This window comes from Caretta caretta, chromosome 1, assembly GCF_965140235.1.
Source record: "Caretta caretta isolate rCarCar2 chromosome 1, rCarCar1.hap1, whole genome shotgun sequence".
Classification (NCBI taxonomy): Eukaryota; Metazoa; Chordata; order Testudines; family Cheloniidae; genus Caretta; species Caretta caretta.
This window is the reverse complement of record NC_134206.1, coordinates 131073207-131100444: the sequence shown is the minus strand read 5'-3', so window position 1 is coordinate 131100444 and position 27238 is coordinate 131073207. Positions and strand designations below refer to the sequence as shown.

Genomic DNA, 27238 nt, shown 5'->3' with positions numbered 1-27238 from the left:
AACTGGGGAGGCAGAGGAGAATAACCCCAATACAGTAACATTGTCGTTATGTTCCTGAAAAATGCGACTTTAAGTGAAACGATGTTAAGCAAATCCAATTTCCCCATAAGAATTAACGTAACGGGGGGGAGGGGTCAGGTCAGCAGTGTAGCCAGGGGAGGAGCGGGGGGAGCAGCCGCTCCCCCTCTGAGCACAAGTGGCACCTTTTTAACTTATAGGCGCCTTTTTTAATTTTTACTCACCTGGCAGCGCCCTGGGTCTTTGGCGGCGGGGGCCTTGACGCGCTCCGGCTCCTTGGCAGCACTTCGGCGCCGGAGGCCTTCAGTGCCGCTGAGGACCCGGAGTGCTGCCCGGTGAGTACAAGCAGGTGGCACCTTTTTTTATGTCTGCCACCCCGGTTTGCTCCACGTAGCTACGCCACTGGGTTAGGTTCCCGGGAAATTTTTTTCACCAGACAAAAGACTATATTATATATATATACACATACACACAGTATAAGTTTTAAACAAACAGTTTAATCCTGGTACACACCAATGATGATTGTGAAGCTTGGTTGAGGTGGTGGAGTCAGAAGGTGGGATATTGCCCAGGGAATGCCTTACTGCTAAATGATGAACTAGCATTCGGCTGAGCCCTCAAGGGTTAACACATTGTTGTTAATGTAGCCTCACACTCTACAAGGCAGCACGAATGGAGGGAGGGGAGACAGCATGGCAGACAGAGACAGAGATGCACACCCTGTGTGTGTGTGAGAGAGAGATGCGCATTGCCCCTTTAAGTACGCTGACCACACTCTAAGCACGTTGCCTTTTTAAGTAGATCAGGAAGTTTAATAGATTCATAGATATTAAGTTGAAAGAGCAGCTGCAGCCAGCAAGCTTCCTCTGTCCTGAGCCCCATCTTGTCCCCACCCTGCTCTATATGGAGAAGGGGTAAGCAGGGGGCAGGAGCAGAGGGGAGGGGGACACCCTGACATTAGCCTCCCTCTTTGCGCCCCTCCCCGCCGCACAGCAATCAGAGGGAGGCAGAGGGCAGGAGCAGCACATGGCAGTGGGGGGAGGGACAGCTGAACTGCCGGCAATTGATAGCTTGCTGGGCCACTGCTGCACAGGGAACTTAGGGGAATGGAGAGCTGATGGGTGGCTTCCGGTCCACCCTCGTTCCAAGCCCCAGCCACCTAGCTGCAACGGGCTGCTCTTCCTGCAAGCAGCGGACAAAGCAGGCAGCTGCCAAACGACGTTATAAGGGAGCATTGTGCAACTTTAAATGAGCACGTTCCCTAATTGATCAGCGACGTAACAACAAAACAACGTTAACTGGGACGACTTTAAGTGAGGAGTTACTGTAATCAAGAGTAAAACTGGAGGAGGATATTGTTGCAGGTCATAATGGACTTCAGAGAGAACAAGTTGTACTCCAAGGTTAGGGTTGCCAACTTTCCACTCACACAAAACCGAACCCCTTTGCCCTGCTCCATGCCCCGCTCCTCCTCCGAGGCCCCACCTCTGCCCCACCCTTTCTCTGAGGCCACATCCCCACTCACTCCATTCCCTCCCACCCTGTCACTCACTCTCCACACCCTCACTCGCTCATTCATTTTCACCGGGCTGGCTCAGAGGGTTGGAGTGCAGGAGGGGGTGCAGCCTCTGGGGTGGGACTAGGGATGAGAGGTTTGGAGTGCAGGAGGGTGATCCAGGCTGGGAATGAGGGGTTTGCAGTGCGGGGGGGGGTCAAGTCTGGGGCAGGGAGTTGGGGTGAAGGAGGTGTATCGGGCTGCAGGCTCCAGGCGGCACTTACCTCAAGCAGCTCCCGGAAGCAGCAGCATGTTCCTTCTCCGGCTCCTGTGTGGAGGCACGGGCAGGCAGCTATGTGCACTGTCCCATCTGCAGGCATTGCCACTGCAGCTCCCATTGGCCATGGTTCCTGGGATCTGCAGAGCTGGCACTTGGGGTGGGGGCAGCATGTGAAGCCCCCTGGCTGCCCCTACGGGTAGGAGCTGGAGGGGGGACATGCCACTGCTTCCAGGAGCCACGTGGAGCCACGGCAGGCAGGGAGCCTGCCTTAGACCCGCTGCACCACCAAACAGACTTTTAATGGCCTGGTTAGCGGTACTGACCGGAGCCCCCAGGGTCCCTTTTTGACCAGGTGTTCCGGTCGAAAACCGGACACTTGGCAACCCTATCCAAGGTCCACTGTGCTTCAGCAGCAGCAGCCTTGGGAACTACAAATTGTGGACTACGAACTGCAGCATGTTGGGACAGCTTCTTGATTCCTGGCAGTAAGGCCCCTCTGCCCTCCCAGCAGTAAGTTTCAGCACTTATTGAAGCTGGGAGCACGTAGCAGGGAAGCAGAGAAGAGTCTGCTGGACTGTAATCCTGTTCTGTGTTTCTTTAAAGAATAAACCCTTGTTCCTGGTGGTTTGTCTGAGCGGGCCTGGTCTGAGGTGAACACAAACTGACACACAACGCAGCACACACTGAGCAGCTTTGGGCCGTTTCCCAAAGTTGTGTAAAAAGCCACAAGGCTAGCGTTACCATATTTCAGGTTCCCAAAAAGAGGACACTGCCAGAGAGAGGGGGAGGGGAAGCTGGATCGGGGTACAGTTGGGGGTGCTGAAAGGAGTATTGGGGTGCTGCAGGGGTGTGTGTACTGGAAAGGGTACCGGGAGGGTGCAGGAGAGGGTGTGTGTACTGGGAGAGGTATTTGGAGGTAGCTACAATGGGGGTACTCACTGGAGGTGGAGGGTAGTGTCGCTCCCTGTCACAGTGGCAGGGCAACTGGTGCAAGACCAGAATGCAACCCGAGCTATTAGTGCCTCCCTGTGGGACCCTCCTCCCCAGGGCTGGGAGTCAGGGTCTGGGTGGGAGAGATCCAGCAGCTGCAATGACCGCTCTGCAAAAAACCTGGGACATTTCCTGTTATTTGAAAAATCCACCCGGAGAGGGTGCACAAAATCAAAAAAGAGGCAATGTCCAGGAAAATCCGGACATATGGTAACCGTACATAAGGCAGACTTACCCTATCTTGAATAACCATGTGCACAGCTGCCTCAGTCCTGACCCCTTCCAGTGTTATTCTTACACCTAAGCCCCACTTATCTGTGAGACTCAATATAGTAGGCATGCGCAGAGCACACCTACCTCCACTAATACCCTAACCATTGGACAATCGGATTTTCTGGTATGGGGCTTTCTCAATATCTCCTGTTGTGGCTGTTCCAGTGTGTATGAAATACTGAAATAATTTAAATATCCATTGGGTCAAAAAGAACGTGAGAATGACTCTACAATCCTGTGGTTAGGGCACTCAATGGACAGATGGGAGTCCCATGTTCAAATCTCCTCTCCACATCAGGCAGAGGGTGGGGAATTGAGCCAGGATCTCCCACAGGAGTTCTCCAGTCACTGGGCTAAATGTTATAAGAGGCCCTTTCTTCCTATTGCAATTTAGGCATGTGCCTATCTTGCAAGAAACAGCTTAGCTGCCTTAATCCATGAGAGGATTTATGGCTGTGAACCTCAAATGGAGACAAACATTTCCCTTTGGCCTGGACTTAGGTTCTGAACTCCCTCAAAGAGGTGAGGCTTAAGACCAACCCTTCTTCTTGGTTACCTTAGGAAGCTCCCTACTCAGCTTGCTGGCTTTTGTGGATCCTACTCTCAAAGGCCTATTTCTCTCCATGCACTGTATATGGAGCGTAGGCACCTAACTTGTGGTTTGTGGATTCCACTGGGTTGCATGGGGCCTAAAAGTTAGGCCTGGCAAAACTGAGCATTGCAGTGCCTAAATCACTTTGTGAATCAAGCCCTAAGTGACCAATATTGCGTTTGCAGCCTTCCAACCCTCTCCTTTCAAAAAACACCTATCTAGTCATGACACCAGTTCATCTTAGAATGAACCCTTACATCACCAATGAGAAACCTCAATCTTAAAAAAGGAATGAGCCTTTCTTATCACTATGCCTGACAAACAATATAACAAAACATTGCAAGCTCATCACATCTTGACAACAGGTGCCAAATAGCATCAAGGCACTCCATACAATGTACTGGTTACTAGCATGCTTCTTAACAGGTGACCTGACAGACAGTGATTGATGCTGGATATGTGAGGTGACCAGTGTGACATTAGCAGTACACATACTATTGGCATCCCTGACTATGCTACCACTACATACCACCTCTTCCACAGTAAACTTCCCTGAAAATTGTCACATCTCAATTCTCACAAAACTAATAGTACTCGGATATTCCATTTCTTTTCAGATAAGTAGCTGACCACTGCCCTGTTATGTCTCCAAAGTATTTGGTTATGTTTTTAGCAAAACCTATGTTGCCCACACATTGAAAACCTTTAGTCTCAGACTGCAGTTTTTGAGGCGTTTATATGCCACATAAACAACAGCTGAGCAAGAAGTCTGCAGGGATTCACAGGACACCACAGAAAAGTCACCACACAAAATCAGTCTTTCTGGTGAACTAGCAATCTTTCTTGTGTGTCTATGAACTGAATCATGTCTGGAACACTCCGTTCCAGCATAGGTGTGTCATCAAATTCTCTGCCATTTCCGTAGCCTCTTCTCTGTCTTTCACTGAACTCGGTGGGAAATTTGAAACAAATATTATTAAAAGTGTATTTACATAGCACTTTTGTGAATGATCCCACAGACAGTGGGTCAAATAGCTGCTCTTATCAAATGCTTATAAGCCCTATATATTTGAGATGGTCAGAAAATGAAAACCCATTCTGCCCTAAGTTACATACACCTGATGCACTTCTGGTTATGTAATGTCCATCTCTTTTTGTTATGAATAGACTCATTATCCTTTGTATAATGTTGGAGCAATTAAGAAAAAATGACCGTAGAATGAGAAAGGGAAAAAAACATTCATCTAGTTCATCCCCCTGCCAGTGCATGATTATTCCTTGCAATGTATTTTCTAATGCTGTGCCTTGATAAATGGTGTCTTCTATTGTGGCTTTTGTGCTACCATCATTCACTTCCTTTATTGAGGAAGACAAACGTGCTCACATTTTATTGGCATTTAATTTGTATCCGGCAAATGATTGGAATAAATTTCCTCCTTTTCATGAGTTTCTGCTGCAAAGACTGCAGTGCAGGTGAATTGTTTCAGAGTTTAGTTTATTTGGTTTATTGCGTTCTTCATTTACCCTTTTCTCTTGCCTACGTTAAGCCCCATTTTCAAACCCTGCCACTGATTTCAGTGGGGCTAGGATTTCACCCCTTTGTTTTATTTGACTGCAATTCAACAAGATACTTATGCACGTGTCACTTTAAGCAGTCAAGTACTACCCACAAGCGTTAAGTTACCCTCATATTTAAACACCTTGTTGAACTGGGGCCCCAATGTGCACCTGACTCCTCATTAAACCCCAGCCTGCAGTGCAGTAATTAATCATCTCTACTAACTTCCCCCATTTCTGACAGTTGTATTCATAATTGTGTATTTGAAATCAGAAGTACCTTAATAATGCTGTATTGCTCTATATCTTCCTGGGTACTGAAATAAAACTCATTTTGGAGGTTTTTATTGTTTATATGCAATTTTTGCATGTTTGCTCAATGCCCTCAGAGTCTTCAACTGATTCGATAGGTTGTTACCAATAATCTATCCAATTGTATAACCCCATTAGTGTCCTATCTGAGCACCGCAAAGTCTTTAATGTATTTATCCTCACAACACCTTATTGAGGTAGGGAAGTGTTATTTGCCCCCATTTTACAGATGAGAAACTGAGGCACAAAACCCCAGATTTTAAAAGGGTTTAAATTGATTTCCATGGGAATTAGGCCCCAAAATATCTTTACAAATTTGGCCCAAATACACAAAGGTCCAGATCAATGAAGGGACATATGCTGAGCACCGCAGTACAAAATTTTTAGGTACCTAGAAAATCATAGGAACACCACTGAGATCCACAAAGCCTGAGTTAGGTGCAGAGGCTCCCTAAACAATGAATGGGGACTGATAGGTGGTATGGTATGCAATCCACAAAAGCCAGGGCACTAGGCAGGGGAGCTGCCTGGAGCTAGCCAATGGAAGATGCTAATGGTGGGGGGTCCCTCCCCTCTCATGAAGATAGGCATCTAGGTCTAGGTTGCAAGGAGTCACCTAGTTCTGTTAGTGATGCAAGAACTGAAGGAAGATAAGCATGTAGGACCTGAAACAGAACAGCTGAAAGAGAGCAAGTAAGACCTCACTTATAACATTTAGCCTAGTGGATAGGATACTCATACAGCATGTGAGAGCCCCTGTTTCAGGTGTGGGAGAAGAAATTTGAAGAGGGATTTGCCACCTCTCAGCTAAGTACCATAGCCACTAGGCTATAGTCATTCTGACTTGTCCATTGGCTAATTTATATTTAATGAAGCACATGAAAACGGGTATGCTGGGTCAGACCAATGGTCCATCTAGCCCACTATCCTGTCTTCTGACAATGGCCAGAGCCAGATGGTGTTGCTTCAGAGGGAATGAACAGAATAGTGTAGTTATCAGTTGATTCATCCCCTGTCGCCCAATGCCAGATTCTGACAGAGATTTAGAGACACCTGGAGCATGGGGTTATGTCCCTGACCATCTTGGCTAGTAGCCATTATAGACCTATCCCCCATGAACTTATCTAATTCTTTTATTAACCCAGTTATACTTTTGGCCTTCACAACATCCAGTGGCAATGAGTTCCACAGGTAGACTGTCGTTGTGGGAAGAAGTATTTCCTTATGTTTGTTTTAAATCTATTACCTATAATTTCATGGAGTGATCCCTGATTCTTTTGTTATATGAAAGGGGAAATAACACTTCCTTATTCACTTTCTTCACACCACCCATGACTGAGGCTAGTGTCCTCACCAGTCATTCCTTCCTCTCAAATATCAAATAACCTTTTAGTGTAACTCAACTCCTAGTTACTGTGGAGATTATTAAATGCGTAACTATTTAATAGTTTCCATTATCAACTTTTGATACTGTAGTCTGGATGGGCTGACAAATATCATCACCCTGCCTGCCTTCAGCCTGATGTCGCGAGACTGTATATTAGTGCAGTCTGCCCACATAGATAGAGCCAGTCAAAACTCAGGATTTACATTTTGTGAGAAATTTCAGAATCTTGAAGTTTGGTTTCATTCCAACTCAGAACAAAACCAAGTTTTCAGAAGTTTCTCATGAGCTAGAACATTTTAAAAAAAAAAGTTGTTTCAGAAACAAATCAACTCATGGTGTTTCTGAAACCAGACTTGTTCTTGGGGAGCAAGTGGTGGGGCTGCCGCAGAGCTATGGACCCTCAGCACCCAGGTAGTCTGCTTAGCTGAACTGCCCAGCAGCAGGGTTCTGCCAAGACCCTGCCTTTGACTCAGTGGAAGTTTGTCATACTGAACTTGTTTTTGCAAGAAATTTCAGGTTCAATGAGCTGGCATTTTCCAATGAAACAGTATTGTTGGAAAGTTTCTGATCACTCTATACACTGGTCAGATTACAGGGATCAGGGCCTTAATCAATCATTTAAATAAGAAATATACATAAATAAAATAAATAACAGCTTGAAGATGGAAGTCATTTAGAGTTGCATGTTGTACCTTCTCCAAAGTACTGAAAGTGCTTTTGGCATTGCATGATAATATATGAATTTTATATACATCTCTCTACTGTAGTTATCAGTGATGATAGCACTCAAAGGATGTCCTGAAATACAGACAGCTGGGTTCGGGTTGTTTTATTTATTTAAACCAGGCTTATGTTCCATTTTTAAATTGTCGCTTTGCATGCACAATCCCCATCTTTCAATCGTAGCAGGTTGCTTTGCCAAAAATAGTCTCTAGAGCTTGATGATCTGTGACAAGAGAAAGGGTAGCAAAAACCAAAAAGAAACATTCATCTAAAGCCCATCTTCCCATGCTGCTCAGTGCTCAGGCTTCCTTTTCTAGATGTTATTTATTTATTTATTTGTTTGTTTGGGATCCCTTGCCACAGCTCAAATTTAAGAGCAAGCCTTGAGAAAAATCTCAAAATGCATCTGTACAGTATTTCAAATCATCCCATTTTTCAATAACTATTTTTCCACTAAAGGACGTTCCCACACACAAATAGCATGTCAGTTAGTCCTATCACAGAACAGTTTCCTCCCAACCCTCCAAATTATCGACTAATCTGTTGAGAATATTTTCCCCTAAATTTCTGATATTTACTTTTTCATTATAACGACATTGGGCTATTATGATTTCTAAACCCCGTAAGAACATAAGAATGGTCCTACTGGGTCAGACCAAGGGTCCATCTAGCCCAGTATCCTGTCTTCCAACAGTAGCCAGTGCCAGGTGCCTCAGAGGGAATGAACAGAACAGGTAATCATCACGTGATCCATCACCTGTCGCTCATTCCCAGCTTCTGGCAAACAGAGACTAGGGACACCATTCCTGCCCATCCTGGCTAATAGCCATTGATGGCCCTATCCTTCATTAATTTGTCTAGTTCTTTTTTGAACCCTGTTATGGTTTTGGCCTTCACAACATCCTCTGGCAAGGAGTTCCACAGGTTGACTGTGTGTTGTGTGAAGAAATACTTCCTTTTATTTCTTTTAAACCTGCTGCCTATTAATTTCATTTGGTGTTCTTGTGTTATGTTCTTGTGTTTGGTTTAATCTGGTGTTCCAGTTCTTGTGTTATGAGCAGTAGTAAACAACACTTCCTTATCTACTTCTTGTGGTATGAGCAGTAGTAAACAACACTTCCTTATCTACTTTCTCTATACCAGTCATGCTTTTATCGACCTCAATCATATCTCCCCTTAGCTGTCTCTTTTCCAAGCTGAAATGTCCCAGTCATATTAATCTCTCCTCATACAGATGCTTTTCCATACCCCTAATAATTTTTGCTGCCTTTTTCTGAATCTTTTCCAGTTCCAATATATCTTTTTTGAGATGGGGTGACCACAACTGCACACAGTATTCAAGATATGGGCGTACCATGGATTTATATAGAGGCAATATGATATTTTCTGTCCTATTATCTGTCCCTTTCTTAATTATTCGCTTTTTGACTGCCGCTGCACATTGAGTGGATGTTTTCAGAGACCTATCCACAATGACTCCAAAATCTCTTTCTTGAGTGGTAACAGCTAATTTAGACCCCATCATTTTATATGTATAGTTGGGATTATGCTTTCCAGTGTGCATTACTTTGCATTTATCAACATTAAATTTCATCTGCCATTTTGTTGCCCAATCACCCAGTTTTGAGAGATCCTTTTCAGATTACTAACATCTAAATATTCAAATACATTTCTTAGAGTTTTGCCCTATTCAGTTGTTTGCCAAAACCTAATGTGTCATCACTATAAATAAACACATTGGCACAGATTAAACTATTTGCCAAACAATTTTTTTTTAGTTTCCTGAAATGTCTCAAGACTTCAAAGGATGAAGTCTTTTTATAATATCTAAGTGCTATATGAGCTGGAAAACATGTCAAATACCAAGACCTAGCATCAAATTTCACAATCTTCTTTATCCAAATCCTACAGGAGAGTAAGAATAAAGGATCCATTTGAACAAGGAAATAATCTTCTAGTCCAGACACTGTGTTGTTGCAGTACTCTCCTGATGTTCTGAAATCCCAGTGGAATGTCATGCTGTACCTGAAACATCAGGTGGCACTTCAAGTTTGTCATGTCCACCATACCAGACCTGGTGCTTGAGGCAGCAGTGAAGCAATACAGGACTGGATTTTCTGAATTGTTCAGCCCCCAGAAACTCCCATTGTTTTCCTCTGCTCCCAGTCACGCAAACTTTGACAACAATACTTTTGAAAGCTAAAGTTAACAGCAATGAGTCAAATTCTGCCCTCAGATCCAGTGAAGAATGCATGCATATTGGAGAGCAAGTTTTGCCCAGTATCTGAACTGCAGATTAAAGTTACAGTTTACAGGCTGCTAGCATTCGGAGACCACTATCTATCAGGTTGCCTAATATTGTTTTATTGTTTCTTGGTCCTCTTCTTTTTTTTTATTAATAGAATCATAGAATATCAGGGTTGGAAGGGACCCCAGAAGGTCATCTAGTCCAACCCCCTGCTCAAAGCAGGACCAATTCCCAGTTAAATCATCCCAGCCAGGGCTTTGTCAAGCCTGACCTTAAAAACCTCTAAGGAAGGAGATTCTACCACCTCCCTAGGTAACGCATTCCAGTGTTTCACCACCCTCTTAGTGAAAAAGTTTTTCCTAATATCCAATCTAAACCTCCCCCACTGCAACTTGAGACCATTACTCCTCGTTCTGTCATCTGCTACCATTGAGAACAGTCTAGAGCCATCCTCTTTGGAACCCCCTTTCAGGTAGTTGAAAGCAGCTATCAAATCCCCCCTCATTCTTCTCTTCTGCAGGCTAAACAATCCCAGCTCCCTCAGCCTCTCCTCATAACTCATGTGTTCCAGACCCCTAATCATTTTTGTTGCCCTTCGCTGGACTCTCTCCAATTTATCCACATCCTTCTTGAAGTGTGGGGCCCAAAACTGGACACAGTACTCCAGATGAGGCCTCACCAATGTCGAATAGAGGGGAACGATCACGTCCCTCGATCTGCTCGCTATGCCCCTACCTATACATCCCAAAATGCCATTGGCCTTCTTGGCAACAAGGGCACACTGCTGACTCATATCCAGCTTCTCAATCTTCCATCTCGCTTAGTGTATTCATCTGCTGTCTCTTGTCTTATACTTAGATGGAAGCTCTCTGAGGTAGGGACGATCCTTTTATTCTGTATTTATATAGCGCCTGGCGCAGTGGAGTCTTAATCCATGACTTGGGCTTCTAGGCACGGGGATAATATAAATAATAAATAATAAAAGTAATTATTACTCCTACAATCATTCTCCTACTTGAGTAAAATGCAAATTCCATGTAATTAAAGGTAAAGAAAGTGCTTATAGACTTTGGGTGTTGCCCTCAGTGGGACATGGTCTAGACTAAGGAAATAGGTTGTATTTTAAAATGTGTTAGCTAGAGCACAGTAACTAACAATGTTTTTTAATATCATTTTGCAACTTTGGTAGGCAAAGACAGTGACACTTAAAACTGTTAGCTCACTGTGTAGAAATGATTCATTTTGCCACCTCATGGCATATTTGCTATATACTCACACACTGGCCTTTATGAAGGAAATTACCTCTCTATCTAGAGACTTTCCATGGATTTCAATAGACGTTAAATCAGGCTTTCAGACTATTGCATCAATTTTGAAAATATTTTTATTTCTTTGCTAAGTATTTTTACAGATTTTGAGATTTACTTGTCCCTTGCTCTCTTTCTCTGCCCATTAGTGCTGAGAGTTCTATAACTTCTGGCACATTCTAGCCATTCAGTTAGGGCCAGCTTTTTTCTAGTGAATGAGGCAAAAATACAAGCAACATACATTTTGTTTCAATTCCCAGTATCAGAAAAGTTACCTGGGCATGCTAATTTTATCATTTTAGTTGCAAATTCATTCATTAACTGCTCAAGTTTCTTGTTAACCTGTCCCAAATTTGTGACATTCTTGTTCTGTATTTATTTTTGCACCAAAATAAGTATATCAATGCATTTTACAGGTGGACCTACAAAATGCCAAAGCAATGCTATTTCTGCTTAGCTGTTATTACATTTAGTTCAACTAGCACATTTTCATATCTTGTGAGGTTTCATATCTTTTCTGCTGTTGAAATGTGTGGTAGATTACTGACATCTATCCAAACTAAAGGAAAAGAGGCAGTGTTTTTTAGACCAACATAACTCTGTATAAAGTCTCAAAATGCTTTTCAACAGAGTAAAACTAATCAATACAAACAAAATTCCAAACAGAGGAGTTTTTTGTATGCTTTCTATGGTTACTTTTACAGAAACTACCAAGTCCAATTTTACACAGATCAAATTTTCAGCAGAACACAGCTGCTACTTACTGCATTTTCTATATTCTTTCACTTGGCTGCTTCTAGCTTAGGACTTGTTAGACACAGAATTCTTTCAAAGCTTTTTTTATTTTTTTTCAAGGCTTTGTAGCAAATTCAAAGTAGTTACTGCAAAACATCACTGTCAGGGCACTTGGTTCAAACCTGCATCATCTTTGTGTGGGTACTTGCATTCTTATAAGTAAAACTGGCCCTTACTAATGAAGCTGACTTTGACCGTTGAACAAACTCTAGTCTTTTGTTTAACTTTGTGTTGCTTCCCTATATCTCTATACCTTCCATTGAACCACTGACTCAAACACATTGACTATAGAAGTTTCTGCTTCTTAAAGGTATACGCATCCAGAGCCCCAGGCTGCAACAGCAGCTGTATGTAAGCAACTTCAATGGAAATTGCTCACATGCAGCGTTTTCAGAATCTAGTCCACAGTACAGGCCCTGAATCGCTGCCAGCTATAAACAATACAAGCACATTACTAGAAATTTTATTACAGAACGTCCAGCATGAGTTTCTGTAATTGAAGCTCATAACTCTAAACCTGCATCTGAGACTTTGGAATGGAAATTATTTAGTTTTGATAAAAGGAAAACAGACAAAATGTATGGTCTCATATACTGTACAATGTCCCCAGACTACAAATGGGAGGAGCTTAAACTGTATGACATTCAGTTTAACTAGCTAGGCAGGTGCATGTTATAAACAAAAGAAGTAAATAATACATAATACTTTTATACAGTGCCTTTCATCCTTAAGGGTCCTGGATTACTTTATAAACATCTAACATCTACATACTGTAGACAAGGATCACTCATTCCACCACTGAAAATGCAGCTATATCTAGGGTGAACATCATCAACTGTTTAAAACCTGCACGATGTGACAACATGAGTGTCCTCTCCTTCTTTAGCTGGGTTACAGATAGGTGTGGTTTGAGAGAGGTGAGGCAGGAAGTGGAAGAAAGTGGTTTTCAGGGCCTGTGACCAGCTCTAGCGAAACTGGTATTGCTGTGTGAGGGCCCTGGCTGGATTAAAGGATTCTGGAATTTTAAGTTAACATGGTCTCAAAACATTAATTAATATGTATTTTAAGGTGCCACTCTGCATGCTAGAAATGAAGAATCTTACCCAAAAGAAACTGCAGGGTAATTTAGATGGGCAAAATAAACATGAATGATAGATCAGAGACAGGCAATGAATCCACTTAAGAAGCTAGCAGTGGTAAGACATTTTCTCAGGAGAAATGTGCCATGATTTCTGCATTCAGTTAAATTTCTTTGCATACAATTATTTTCCTCGAATTTCCATCTCATTTAATTTTGCAGATCTAGGCTCAAAATACTCTTGTGTATGAAGTGATTACATCTAACTTTGGTTCATTTTCTATTTTTCTTGCTGTATGTTTTTACTTTGTGTTTGTACATGATAGTGTTTTAGTAGCTTTAGCAAAAGATTAATTGACACTCTCTGGTACCTCTATAAAAAGTAAGTAATTTTTCCCTGGCTAACGAGCTAAGAGGATAAAGAAGGGAATAAAGGGAAATGTCCGAGAATCATCCCAACTCTCGTAAGAATGACAATTATATAAGGAAGTGAAATGTGTAGGTGTCTGGGGAAGTCTCAATGGTCAGTGGAGATGAAGACAATGAGGAGATTCTGGAACACAAAATTATCCTGATCTTAAAGCCCTCATACAGGCAAAGCTGCCACTGGAATCAACTGGAATTCTACCTCAATGACTTCAGAGTGTACCAAGTATGTGTAACAGCAGAAACATCTCAGCTCACAAAATGAAGAGTTAACTCTAAACCAGCTATAAAGGGCAGAAATATTCTCAAAAAGTCATGAGACCTGGTTTAAATTCCTGAGAATTTTTCTTAAACCCATAAATATAAGACTCCTTTTATTTGTCTGTTGGTTTTCGAACCTTTAGGGTGCAAGTTGGTGCAGCTTTCCTCTGCAACACTGCCATCGTATCCTGGACCCCGAATGCCATTCTGGTGGCGTAAAAGAAACAGCAATGTAGTCCTGGAGAATAAAGTGCAAATATGTATTTGCACTGGAACCCCAAATCTAAGTTCTGCTCATAGAATCAAGGAACAAACTCAGGACTGATCTGCAGCCCAAGAATTATTATTATTTTTTAAACTGAAAGTTTTGAATAAAGAATATATTTGTAAAAGGTCACAATCATCTGTTGCTTCATCTGATCTCATGGACTTTGTATTTCTAGTTAAGAGCTGAAAGAAATATCTTCAGCAAACAATTTGTTTGCTAAATTTAGCCCCTCTTTGGATGCATAATCTTTGCATGCAGATTTTCATACTTTTTCAGTAAGGAGAAAAAGTCAAAGGACTTAAATAGAAACTTTCAAAAAGCTTTTTAAGTATTGAAGTCTTACATAATTAACCAAGATATTGGAGGAAAAGGTAATAAATTATGTTGTGATGGCCTCATACATCACCTAGACCAAGATGTAAGAAGGGGTGGGGAGGGTGCCTTTCTGCACTGGCAGAAGCAGAGGAAGAAAAATAGCTGTCTGTGCTAGGAGAAGAACTGGAGGGTGAGGAACACTATCTGCCTGCTGTGGGCAGGAGGAAAAGGGTGGTTATTTCCTGCACTAGATATGTGCTATGTCTGTTGTGGCCAGTATGTGTAAGCAGAGTATCCTGGTCTGCAACTCACTGAATCATTCTGAATCTGAGTCCATAGCACTGATTAGAAACCTTATTTTCCACACAGTTCTTTTTTCATTCTGATGCTTTTATGGTACTCTCTCCTCCAGGACAGTATTCTTAATGAGGTAATGATACATTAGCCAACTTCAGGCAATCATGTTTTCAGTGTTTTTTTTTTTCTGAGAAACAAGCACTTCGTGGGAGAGAGATGAACCAAGTGGTCTGGCACACTTTATACACTAGGCAGGATGAATATGAAGTAACTCCTTTCTTTGAAGCACATTGCCTAAGATAGCGTATGTCATTTGAATCCAATTTTAAAAGTAGAATGAATCAGTGCTGTGTTCTGAATATGCAGGATGCTGCAGGCTCAAATCTAGCACTGACCTGAAGCTATCTTTGGAATTGCACTGCTCTGGAGATTTTTTTAAAGCCCCCCCCCCACCCTTTTTTCTTTTTTTTTTTAAAGTGATTTTGTGAGCAGACATTCACTTTTGAAGGTTAGAACATAATTTTTATCTTGTTTTATATATTTATTATTATTTACTTTCATTGTGTCTGCTGCCAACCTTCCAAATGGATGGTGTATTTAAAAGCAGAAAGCTGCCCTAGTTTATATCTTTTTTCTGTCTTCTACAGGTAAATTCTACAGGTCAGAACCCTCAAGACTGTTTTACTACCACAAATATATGGTACTGTTCCTGACAGCAACCCATTCACATTGACATTTAAATGGTACTAAATTAGACTCTTTAAAATGTCTTTGCTTTTATATACTCATTCAAACCTGTCAACTTTTTTCTATTCACTAAGAACATTACTAATTTAGGTCAGGATGTCTTGGATTCAAGAGACTGATCAGTTATGGCTGCAATTTTTGTGTGAGGGAAAAATACTGTAATATGATCACAAGGAGAATCTGGGAATAGAATATCAGTGTCAAGGGACATCCACCATGCTCTTTCACTGGTAGGTTCTTAAATCAGTTTTACTATTCTTGTTCTAACCAGAAAGCAAAGCTTTCAAAAGAAATGGAGAAATTTGTTGCTTTGATTGTTTTTCCTTGGTTTGCACTTGTGCTCTCTCTCTCTCTCTCTCTCTCTCTCTCTCACACAATGCCACCTGTTTTACTTCCTTTACTGAAGGAGGATATGAGGTTGGTGTCTTAGGAGGATGAATTTAAAGAGATCTGTTTTCATGGTATGAAAACAAAAGGTTTACCTGGCAAAAGTTAGGGTATGTCTGCACTGCAAAGTTGTCGACAAAGCTTTTGTCTTTCACGGGTACTTAAAAAAGCCCCCCCGTGAAAGACGAAAGTTTTGCCAATGCAAGTGGCAGTGTGAACGCGGCTTTGTCGGCATGAGCGCTCTCCTGCCGACAAAGCTAACGTCGTTCGTGGGGCTAGAAGTATTTTGTCAGCAAAAGTGCCGACAAAGTACCGACAAAGAGCGTTTACACACACTGACTTCTGGCGACAAGGCTGTGTCGACACAGTCTTGTCACTAAAAGCTGCGTGGTGTAGACAAAATATCATACTGTATGATAGTCACTTCTTTTGAAGTGTGTTGTGTTAAAGGAGATGTTAACTTCCTGGACCAAGACAGCTAAATAGATTATTTTACCCTCTTTTGTATTTGTAAGTAGGTGCTGAGGTTCTCAGTAGCAAATAGGAGTCTTGATTTACCATTAACAGTCTCCCATTACCTTTTTTCATTTAAGAAAAGGTAAACAATATTGATATGAAAGTCTTCAGCAAAGCAAGTAAGAGAAAGACAAAAACAAAGCCGAGGCAAAGCTTATAGGTCTAATGTGATGCATAGTAACACATTTGACATTTCACATATGAAGCTGCAGTAGCATTCATTCACCATAAAGGAAGAAGCACAATGACCAAATCTTCTTATCAGTATTATTTCTTCCACAAGGGGACATGGGAAAACCTATCTGGAAGATCTCAAAAGATATTCCCCCCCCCCCTTCATTTTAAAGAAAATACTTGTTCATTTGTTCTGTGGATGTAGGAGGATACTATGTTTTTAAAATTAAACCAAAAATATTTTAGGAGAGCTGAATTAGAGAGGAAGATGTGTTGCCAACTACTTTAGTTTGAAAACATCTCCTCATACAGAAACTATTGTTTCTACAACTGCTGTTGCCACTCTAGCCTCAGCCACCCTCCCAAACATACATTTATAACAGGAAGAACAATTTCAGATTGATTCTACAGTATTAAATAGCCATTTCCCAGTTTTCAATATCTACCAGCACTTACTCACATGCTTAACTGCTCTCAGGACAATTTTGTCCACAAGTTTGGCATTCTTTAATTTTATTTATTTTATTTAAATCTTGAGTCACAAATTGGTATGGCTAATATTTAAACTAAACCACAATACCATGAATAATTTTCAACGCTGTTAATTAAAATAAGAGTTAGAATGTACAATTTCATATCAGTCTTGGGAAAATGGGGAAATTGCAGATTGTGCCTCTTTTATGCACATTTTCATCTTCAGAAACAAGTCTGATTTCTCTTCTAGTTTACACAAGAGGTAAAATTCTTCCCTAACCATACATCTCAAAAAAGAATTCGATATGTTCATGGAGGATAGGTCCATCAATGGCTATTAGCCAGGATGGGCAGAGATGGTGTCTTTAGCCTCTGTTTGCCAGAAGCTGGGAATGAGCAATGGGATGGATCACGTGATGATTACCTGTTCTGTACATTCCCTCTGAAGCACCTGGCATTGGGCACTGTCAGCAAACAGGATACTGGGCTAGATGGACCATAGGTCTGACCCATTATGGCTGTTCTTCTCTCCACTGATTTTAAATTACACCTGGGTAACTGAGAACAGATTTTGACCTAAATTCTTTTTATGGCTTAAAGAAAAATAGTGCAGTAAAATCTAAACAAGTTTCTTTCTTTCTTTCTTTTTAAATTGATTGGTCTTACACCTGTCAACTGCAAAATCTTCTGTATTTTTAAACCTCAGGCCTCAACCAAAAATAAATAAATAAATACATAAATAAATAAATCCACTGTCATTAGCTGAAATAATCCTGCACCCTGAATAAAGATATACTAAATGCATAGAGGAAAATAGTGTGTGCTGAGCAAAAAATTGAAATAAACAATGACTAGGAAGACTCCTCTCCTTTAGGAGGGCTAAACATCTCTCATGGAATATCATACAAAGTGGGATACTGTGGACCACAGTTGTTGGCATTGACTACTGTATGAACATTTAAAGATCTGACTCCCAGTGGGTGACATTGATGGAATTCATTTTTATTACTGCAGTATATGCCAAGATGCAGAAATTCACTAGGACTCATTTAATTTTTTCAAATATTGAAATTTAAAAAAAAGGGATGGATGGACATTTTTGATTCTATTCCTCAACCAGTTATATTCACAAGGCAAACCTTTTAGCCAGCAACAGAGTAGAATAGATATTTTCATTTCCAGAACAGCAGTCTGATTACTTCTGGCTCATTTCCACCGCTTGTCCTGTGGCTTTTAAAGTGAACGTGCTACATACTGAATAGCACTGTATAACCATCTCTGGTAGCCTAGGGTTACAAATTTTTAAAGCAGGCAACAGAGTGCACAATGTGGTTGCAACAATTTAAAAAAGTCTGATATTCTCCCATCTTAAAAAAAATATTTCAATATGAATCATTGTCCAAGGTTCTAAGAGTGACTAGTAATTTTGGATGCCTCAATTTTAGTTTTCTTAGCAAGACACACCATAAAGGGGCCTGATTTTCAGAAAGTACTGAACATCCTCCCTTGGAAGATCAAGCCCCTTTAAGGGGTGTTAAACCAGACAGTCAAATCTTTACAATCTTGAATTTTTTCTTTAAAATAGATTCTTTACTCATTTTTATTTTTGTAACTCACAGAAATGTAGGATTGGATGGGATCTCAAGGGGTCACCTAGTTTAGTCTCCTGCACAAAGGTAGGCCTAAGTATTATCTAGACTATCCCTGACAGGTATTTGTCTAAGGGTATGTCTACACTGGCAAGTTTCTGCACCACAAGTTATACCACTTTTATTAAAACACCGGAATTAAACCGCTGTTGTGTGTCCACACTGTGCTCCTTGTGAGGCTGAGCGCATCCACATTAGTAGCTCTTGCAACAGCAAAGAGAGCAGTGCATTATCCCACTGGGCAACTGGCTGCAGGGTGCTTTGGGAAGGGTTTGCGATCCCTCATGGGGCAGGCACAGCATCACATGATGCAGGTTTCCCAATCGCACTGTTCCATGGGCATCCTACTACATTGCCAGCTGCTTTCCAACTGAAGTGTGTGGGGGGAAGAGTGTGTGACAGGGAGAGTGTGTGTGTATGGATGGGGGGAGAGAGACCGTGTGTTTTGGGGGACAGAGAGTGTGTCGGCATGCTGTCTAGTAAGTTCAGACAGCAGCAAGAAGCAACCTGTCCTGATGCAGGAGGAGTGGGAAATCCCAACATTAGCCCCTGCCTCCCTCCCTGGGCCCTCTGCACAGCAATCTCTCTCTCTCCCTCTCTCTTCCTCTCTCTCTCACACCCACACACACCTGCCTCTGTGTTCAACAGCACGAGCATTCCACATTAATAGTTTGCTTTGTGTCCTGGACCAAATCAGCACAGCACACAAGGGCTGTCAAAATGGTGCTTTGAAAGGGGAGGGGCACATGTTTCCAGGGCAGCCATGTTCAAAACAATGAGCAGAGCGGTCACTTGAGGCATCATTTGACAGCTCCGGAGGCCAGTTACAGCGCAGAATGCAATCAAGGGTCTACACTAGCAATAACGCGCTGGAGCCTCTGCGCAAATAGCCTTACGACTCTCGGAGAGGTGGGTTTTTTGCAGCGCTGCAACTGAGGCACTTCTGTTCGCAAAGTGGCTTGGCAGTGTGTACACGTCTGCAGTTTGAGCACAAAAAGCTGCTTTACTGCGCAGAAGCTTGCCAGTCTAGACAAGCCCGAACTTGTTTTAAAAAACTTCGAATGACAGAGATTCCACAGCCTTCCTAGGTAATTTGTTCCAGTGCTTAACTAACTTATAGTTAGGAAGTACTGCATAATGCCTAACCTAAATCTCCCTTGCTGCAATTTAAGACCATTACTTCTTTTCCTCTCCTCCATGGATAAGGAGATCAATTTATCAACCTCCTCTCTATAAACTTGAAGGCCTGAACTTACGTATTTGAAAATGTATTTAGTCTTTTCCAGACTAAACAGCCCAGTTTTTTTCAGTCTTTCCTTGTAGGTCATGTTTCTAGACCTTTGTATTGCTCTCCTCTCGACATTCTCCAGTGTTTTGCCCAGAACTGGACGCAGTACTCCACTAGAGGCCTTATCAGTGCTAAGTGGATGGAAGAATTGCTTTTCGTGTCTTGCTTACGCTATGGCTAATACATCCCAGAATAATGTTCAGTTTTTTTCCCAACAATATTACATTATTGACTCACACAATATGAATATAATTCTATGAATTGAAATTCTTTACAAAGCTTGGTCTACCAAAGAACAAAATTAGCTGACTGATTCAGGTTGGATGAGTAGGCAAAGACTGACTAGCAAGTTTGACAAGGATGCTCCTTGACCATTGCTCTGAACCTGTAATATCATCTGACCAACCAGATGGCCTTTGAAGGGACAGTAATAGTGTGGCCTTTGATAGTAATATGGCCCATAATGTATGAAGCAGCATGGGGCACTCCGTGCCAGACAATCTCAGCCTCTCCCATTCAGATTGGGGGTGTCCCAAGTGAACTGATGGGTGAGAATTCTCAAAGGCATTTCTAAATTACATCACTAAGTTAAAAGAACTAGGTTCAGAATCAGTATTTTTCACAAGAAGGATCAATCCATTGTTTTTGATGTGTGGTTTTTCTTGTAACGAGAGCTGCTAATAATTTCATTTATATTTTTAAAGCTGATAACTTGGGTATTATTCTCCCTTTACCCAGTGTCTCAGTACTAGAGGCAATGCAGTACTGAGATTAGTAGATTCTTCCCCTCTGTCTATGCAGATTAGTATATCTCATTGAATTGTATTCCCCTTTCTATCAGTCATTTATGTTTCATGATGCACTGTTTTGATTTTATTGGCATTTCAATTTAATTTGCCATGGCAAGGCCCTTAAAAATATTCATATTGACACTCACAGTTTTGGTACTGGAAACAAACTACTATGGGGTAGGGGAGAGGGCAAGGAAGCAGTAAAAGTGCTGGTTTAATTTATTGTCTAGTAAAAACTAAGAAGTTGATCTAGTTCATCCTAGATAAGTCAGTAAACATTTCTACTAAACACAAAAATGAAGCTTATGTTTTCCCTCCTTCCTCTTCTTTGTCTAAAAGTAGCAGTTTCCTAAACCTTTTGAAGTGATAAACGCCCATTTTTTCATGGTCTGTGTGTATAAAAACATCCTCACTGCATTTTCCACTTTTATGCATCAGATGAAGTGAGCTGTAGCTCACGGAAGCTTATGCTCAAATAAATTGGTTAGTCTCTAAGGTGCCACAAGTACTCCTTTTCTTTGTACTGCTAAAACCCTGGTTTGTAACAGGGAAGCTGAACTGTTGCTAGTGCAATCATCCTGACATTTATCAATAGATTTTTACTTATCGTGCTAAAATACCATTAGGATTGTTATTTCTTTGTAATATATACTGTGCTGTGTTGTATTCCAGAATGTTTACAAGGATTGCAGGAATTTACTGCACAGCGTGAAGTGTAATTCCCACTTATATTAATGGAATGATGGTCACAATGAGAGGAGAATAGGCCTCTGAGTTTGCAACATGCAACAGTACCATGCGACCAAAAATACACTCTTTATTTGATGAATGCTCTCCTTATAATTACGTTGTCATAGTGATGCATTTTTAATAGCACTAATTCTTATGCCAGCAAAGTTCCAGAGCAGCAGCTCTTGACATTTTTTACAGTATTCCTTTATGTAAATTATAACTTTAACAAAGAAAAGCAATCCACGGTACAGAAGTACCAGTCTGTTAGCATCAGCAGAACTATAGCATTTGATCGAGTTAAATTAGGCCAAAGCATATTCTGACATATACAGTGACCAGAACATTATACAAAAACTTAGATGGCTTAGTCTTTAAACGTAGAAACTACATTGTCATTGATTATGATCTTTTAAAGTGTAAATGTTTAATGATTTAGGATCCTGAGCACTTAAGATGACATCTAATTAGGCAAAAAGACAGGTTAAATAGCAGGAATTAGAATTTTTCAAATGTGTAGCTTCAGAATATTAATATGTGTGGGCAGAGCCCTCCAGCATCACTGAGCTTCAGGAGCTTCTACAAAAGCCCTTTGTAGTACTGAATGTTCAGAGACAAGTTTACAATGGGCCAGGCATTCCCGAACCCTCAGCTACCTCAGTTCCTTCTATTAAACTTCAGAGTCCTAGAGAGCAATGGGGATGGTCAGCAGTTAGTGTGAATACGTTGACAGCCAACACTCTCAACGAACCACAGTTACTGCAACTCAGCCTTTCTTCTTAAAGATGATCTCTGCATATTCCCATTTGTCAGAGTCTAGTTACTATTACAAACCCCAAGAAGGTGGGCTGAGGAGTTCTAATTAAACAAAGATTGCTGTACTGCCCTCCTAAAGTGAGCATCAGGCCTAGATGCCATGTTGAGAAAGGTGCTGTGTAAACGTGTGAGCAGAACTGGTAGCAGCCCTGCAGCTTTCTAAGATGGAAACATAATAGAGGCAGGCCATTGATTCTGCCAGAACCCTAGCAAAGAAATGGTCAGATTTTCAGTTACAGCATAACCTGATCCACCTTGACATGCACTGAGTGGAACAGACATTCCCCTTACATTGAATACAGTGAAGGGAAGATCAGCCATCAAAGTATGCAACTCATTCACAGGCTCTCTGACTCTACTCTGTATGATTTGGAAATCAATCCAATTAACCATCTGGGTGTTAAGGATACATATAACCTAAATATCCATTTGGATATCAGTCTGAAAAAGGCTACTGTACTAAGGACTCAGTCTTTTGTTGCAGTGTATTTAGTCTATTTAAGAAAAAAAATCAAATGATTTATCTTTATTTTCCTGTTGTCCAGACAGGTACTACATGTCTCCCTCCTTCTGGTAAAACCTAGATCTGCAGTAATTCAAGCATCTTCCACACCTGCAGCTCGCTGGTGGGAAGGTGGTGGAGATTCATACAGGGCTCTTTTGTATTAGCATTAATTCCCTCAGCATCTCTGTATGTATGAGATCTATATGTACAAGATCTGAAAAGATCTGGTTGTTATCCTTTTCTTGGAAATTCTTTTCAAATAAAACTTGACCAGCTTCATTCTGGTGTACAAAAAGAAAAGGAGTACTAGTGGCACCTTAGAGACTAACCAATTTATTTGAGCATAAGCTTTCGTGAGCTACAGCTCACTTCATCGAATGCATCCGATGAAGTGAGCTTTAGCTCATGAAAGCTTATGCTCAAATAAATTGGTTAGTCTCTAAGGTGCCACTAGTACTCCTTTTCTTTTTGCGAATACAGATTAACACGGCTGCTACTCTGAATTCTGGTGTACAAGCACTATACAGTAATATGGGACTTGCAACGCTTTAACTAAATTTAAACTAGCTACAGATGTGAGTGCATACACAGGATATTTTGCATTCTAGCATTCTGAAGCTTCAGTGGTCAATCCTTACAAAACTTTCACTCTTGGACACATGATGCTGGAAGCTCTTCCTTTTGGACAAATGCCATCCCTAGCAGGAGCAGCCATTACAGACACTGCAGAGTTTACAAGGCTGAAGCATATTTTCTAAAGAGTACATAAAATACAAAGACAAGAAAGAAATGAATACTTTGATACTTGCATACATTTCATTTTTGTTATGCGGGTTTGGGTTTGTGCCCACATGCAAACCACAATGCAAGAAGGGTAAGCTTAAGTAAGTATGGTAGGATAGCATTTTATAGTTTTCTAGGCCTTTTTTAAGGATACCCATGAACTAATTCTCCCCTTCTTGTTTTACTGGACTGTAAACATTTTAAATGTATTCTTTTCAAGTGTATCCCCAGCTAAAGTTCTTCTCACCAGCTGTTGACTTCCCATTCCCCTGGTGACTTCTATGTAACTTCCATTGTCTCTAGAATCACCTTGTTCCATTTACACTGGAGACACAGGCAAAACAACATTTCTTTGTTTATCAAGTCTGCCCCCACAACATATTTTAGGAACATTTTTCCTAAATGCATAACTCTTTACACACCACCTGTACATACATCACACAATGATATTCATGATCAGCACATCAGTTTTTAAATGATACTTTACTTATAGTACAATAATGGTGTATGCAATCAGCTGATTCAACTGCTTATTTTTGGGGTTCAGATCCCCCCTTTTCCTCTTGGGGTGTCTGGACCCTGATTGTCGCAAATGGTAATAGTAAAATTCAGAATTGCACAGGAAACTACTGGTCAAAATGCCAATAAGAGCAGTTGGGAGCAGTTAAAGGGCAATAATTAATGAATTAGTAATATACTGTATTTTGAACATATCAGGTGCTTCTTACAATATCAGAGAACTGCCACAGAGAGCTACCGAGAAATCAGAAGTGAGGAAAATACTATATTATGCCAGGTGAGTGACCACAGCAATGCTGATTACATCAGCTGTGTACTAGAGCAACAAGCTAGAGGAGTACATGGAGTCTCTTTCTATACAACAGTAACATGCTGGAGTCAGATAAGCAATGTGAAGGATCTTTCACTGGCTTGAGCATATCTTTATGGATGCTGTTCTATTGTCTCCACAGAAAAGGCATTTATGAAGAGCTGGGATTGGAAAAGAGTGGTAGCAGTGACAACTGAACACTCTCCAGAGAAACTGACACAAAAGGGGAAGAAGAAGAATGTTTACCTACCACATGCTTGTGCTCCGAGAATGATACTCTGCATGATTGTCAGGCTGCTACTAGACTTCTATACGAAAGTGACATCAAGAAAACGTTATGGTCAGATTCTGCCTGGCCCTGTTTTGCTATGCAGCATGGAGGGAGGATGCAAGCAGACTTCTTTCCACCCTTGTATGGCACATCTTAGTACTAGGAAAAATTGCAGTCCATGAATTCTGGGGAATAAGAGGGACTGCTCTATTCTAGTCACTATAGAGGTTGGGAAGATTAGGGTCCATTGCTCCAACCCCCTCCACTCACCCCTCTGCCCCAAGAGATAACAAAGCTGACTAGCTGCTCAGGGGAAGGAGAGAGAACTCCACCCCACAAAGATGTTTGGTGTGACCCGGTGGTGCCCAGGGCAGCCCTCACTGGACATGCTAAGGTCAGGGAAGGCTGCAAAAGGGAGAGAAGATACGCACAAGACTGCTGGGTAACACTGAAGTTAAACTTCCCAACCAGTCACAAACTGTGCTTCTGATCCCCACACTGGTCATCAAGAAAAGAAAAGAAAAGAAAAAGAAAAAAGAAATAACACAGCCCTCTTTATTGCATTCCAGTTCTCTGGCTCCCAATCAGCACTTAGGTCCAGTACAGTGAAAAGTTATTTTAAAACTCTGTTCACCATACAAAATGTTTTTCTAACCCCAAAGGGCCAGCCACCTTGCCAGGTCAATATTAGGTTGGATCTTATCCAAAATACCATGCTGCCAGACAATCCTTTAGTGTCTAAAACTAAAGATTTATTATAAAGAAAAAAGAAAGAACAAGAAGAGAGTTGTTAAATGGCAACGCAATCACATTAATACAAAAACTTCATAATCCATATACCAGGTTCTTGGCAGTATTGGTGAGTTTGCTGGCTTGAAAGTCCCTCTGGCGTACATCCACTTGGATGGGTCATTCAGTCCTTTGTACAGACCTTCAGTTTGTAGCAAAGTTCCTCCAGAGGTAAGAAGCAGAACTGAAGACAAGAAGTAGGACTGAAGACAAAATGGAGAAGATACAGCTGCCTTTTATAGTCTTTTGCCATGCATCATGTATTTTCTTTGTTCCAAATACAAGCTACCCAGCACATGGCCTGGAAGCCTAGAGTTGCCAGGTGTCTGGTTTTCGACTGGAACACCCACTCAAAAAGGGATCCCGGTGGCCCCAGTCAGCACCGCTGACTGCGCCGTTAAAAGTCCGGTTGGTGCGGGGCTGGCAGGCTCCCTACCTGGCTCCGTGTTGCTCCCCAGAAGCAGTGACACATCCCTGTGGCTCCTAGGCACTGCCCCCGCCCTGAGAGCCAGTTCTGCAGCTCCCATTGGCCGCCTAAGAGCCAAGGGACATACCAGCCACTTCTGGGAGCTGCCTGAGGTAAGCACCACCCGCAGCCTGCACCCCCACCCACACCCCAACCTCCTGCCCCAACCCTGAGCCCCCTCTCACACCCAAACTCCCACCCAGAGCCCGCACCCCACACCTGCTCCTGCACCCAACCCCCTGCCTCAGCCCCGAGTCCCCTGCTACACCCAAACTCCCTCCTGGAGCTTGCACCCCCCCACATTCCCCAACCCCCTGCCCCATCTCGGAGCCCCCTCCCACACTCCAAACCCATTGGCCCTAGCCCAGAGCCCCCTCCTATACCCCAAACCGCACATTCTTGGCCCCATCCCAGAGCCTGCACCCCCAGCCAGAGCCCTCACCCACTCCTGCACCCCAACCCCTGCCCCAGCTTGGAACTCCCTCGCGCATTCCTAACCCCTTGGCACAAGCCCCACCCCAGAGCCCTCATCTCCAGTTGGAGCTCTCACCTCCCCTCCCCAATCCCCTGCCCCATCCCTGAGCCCCCTCCCACACTCTGAACGCCTCATTTCTGGCCCCATCCTGGAGCCCGCTAGAGTCCTCACCCCCTCCTGCACCTCAACTTCCTGCCCCAGCCCGGTGAAAATGAGCGAGTGAGGGTGTGGGAGAGCAAGCGACAGAGGGAAGGGGGATGGAGTGAGTGGGGGCAAGGCTCAGAGAAGGGGTGGGGCAGAGGCAGGGCCTTGGAGAAGTAGTGGGGAAGGGGTGGGGCAAGGGTGTTCGGTTTTGTGCGATTAGAAAGTTGGCAACCCTATGGAAGCCTTAGAGTTAGCAAGGCATGCAGGGGCATGCCTATGAACAGGAGTAATAAGGTGTAGCCCCTGACCCTTTCAATGAGTACACTGTATAGTTTATTTCCCTTGATGGGCCATAAAGCAGGCTGGGCAGTGCTGACACCAGTCTATCTGAGGGTGTCACCCAGATGCACAGCACAAGTTTGGAAATACAGATATACCCTATATATCTATAACTCGTAATACAAAGGTGATACAAACATATACAAAAGATTATCAGACTTGGCAAATTATAACACTTCTGCAGATACCTCACATGGGATATCTGGCACGATTCATTGCAATTTTATAATATTGGTATCAGCAATATCATAAAGTGTCCCACATATTCCATACAGTGTCACACATGGTAGTGAGCAAACCACCTCTACAGACCTGGGAATTCTGAGAAACACACTGTGTCCCCTGTTCCTTGTGGGGTGGTGCAGTTATACCCTCCCCTGGACGCAGTGCTGTACCTAAATGGTATTATCACATCTTCATGTTGCATGATTGTGCATTACAATA

The 27238-nt window shown here is 42.2% G+C and overlaps 1 protein-coding gene across 8 annotated transcripts in view; it reads right to left on the bottom strand.

Moving 5' to 3' along the window:
• STS (steroid sulfatase) overlaps nucleotides 1-27238 on the bottom strand; it is a 186951-nt gene that overhangs the window by 23968 nt on the left and 135745 nt on the right. The window contains exon 10 of one of the 8 annotated variants that reach the window (XM_075131164.1): nucleotides 25422-25554. The exons of 6 other annotated variants lie outside the window; for them this stretch is intronic. In XM_075131164.1, coding sequence (XP_074987265.1) covers nucleotides 25422-25554 — 133 coding nt within the window. Of the gene's footprint in view, nucleotides 1-25421; nucleotides 25574-27238 lie in introns of those variants that run through there. One more of the 8 variants, XM_075131168.1, reaches the window with a different exon arrangement.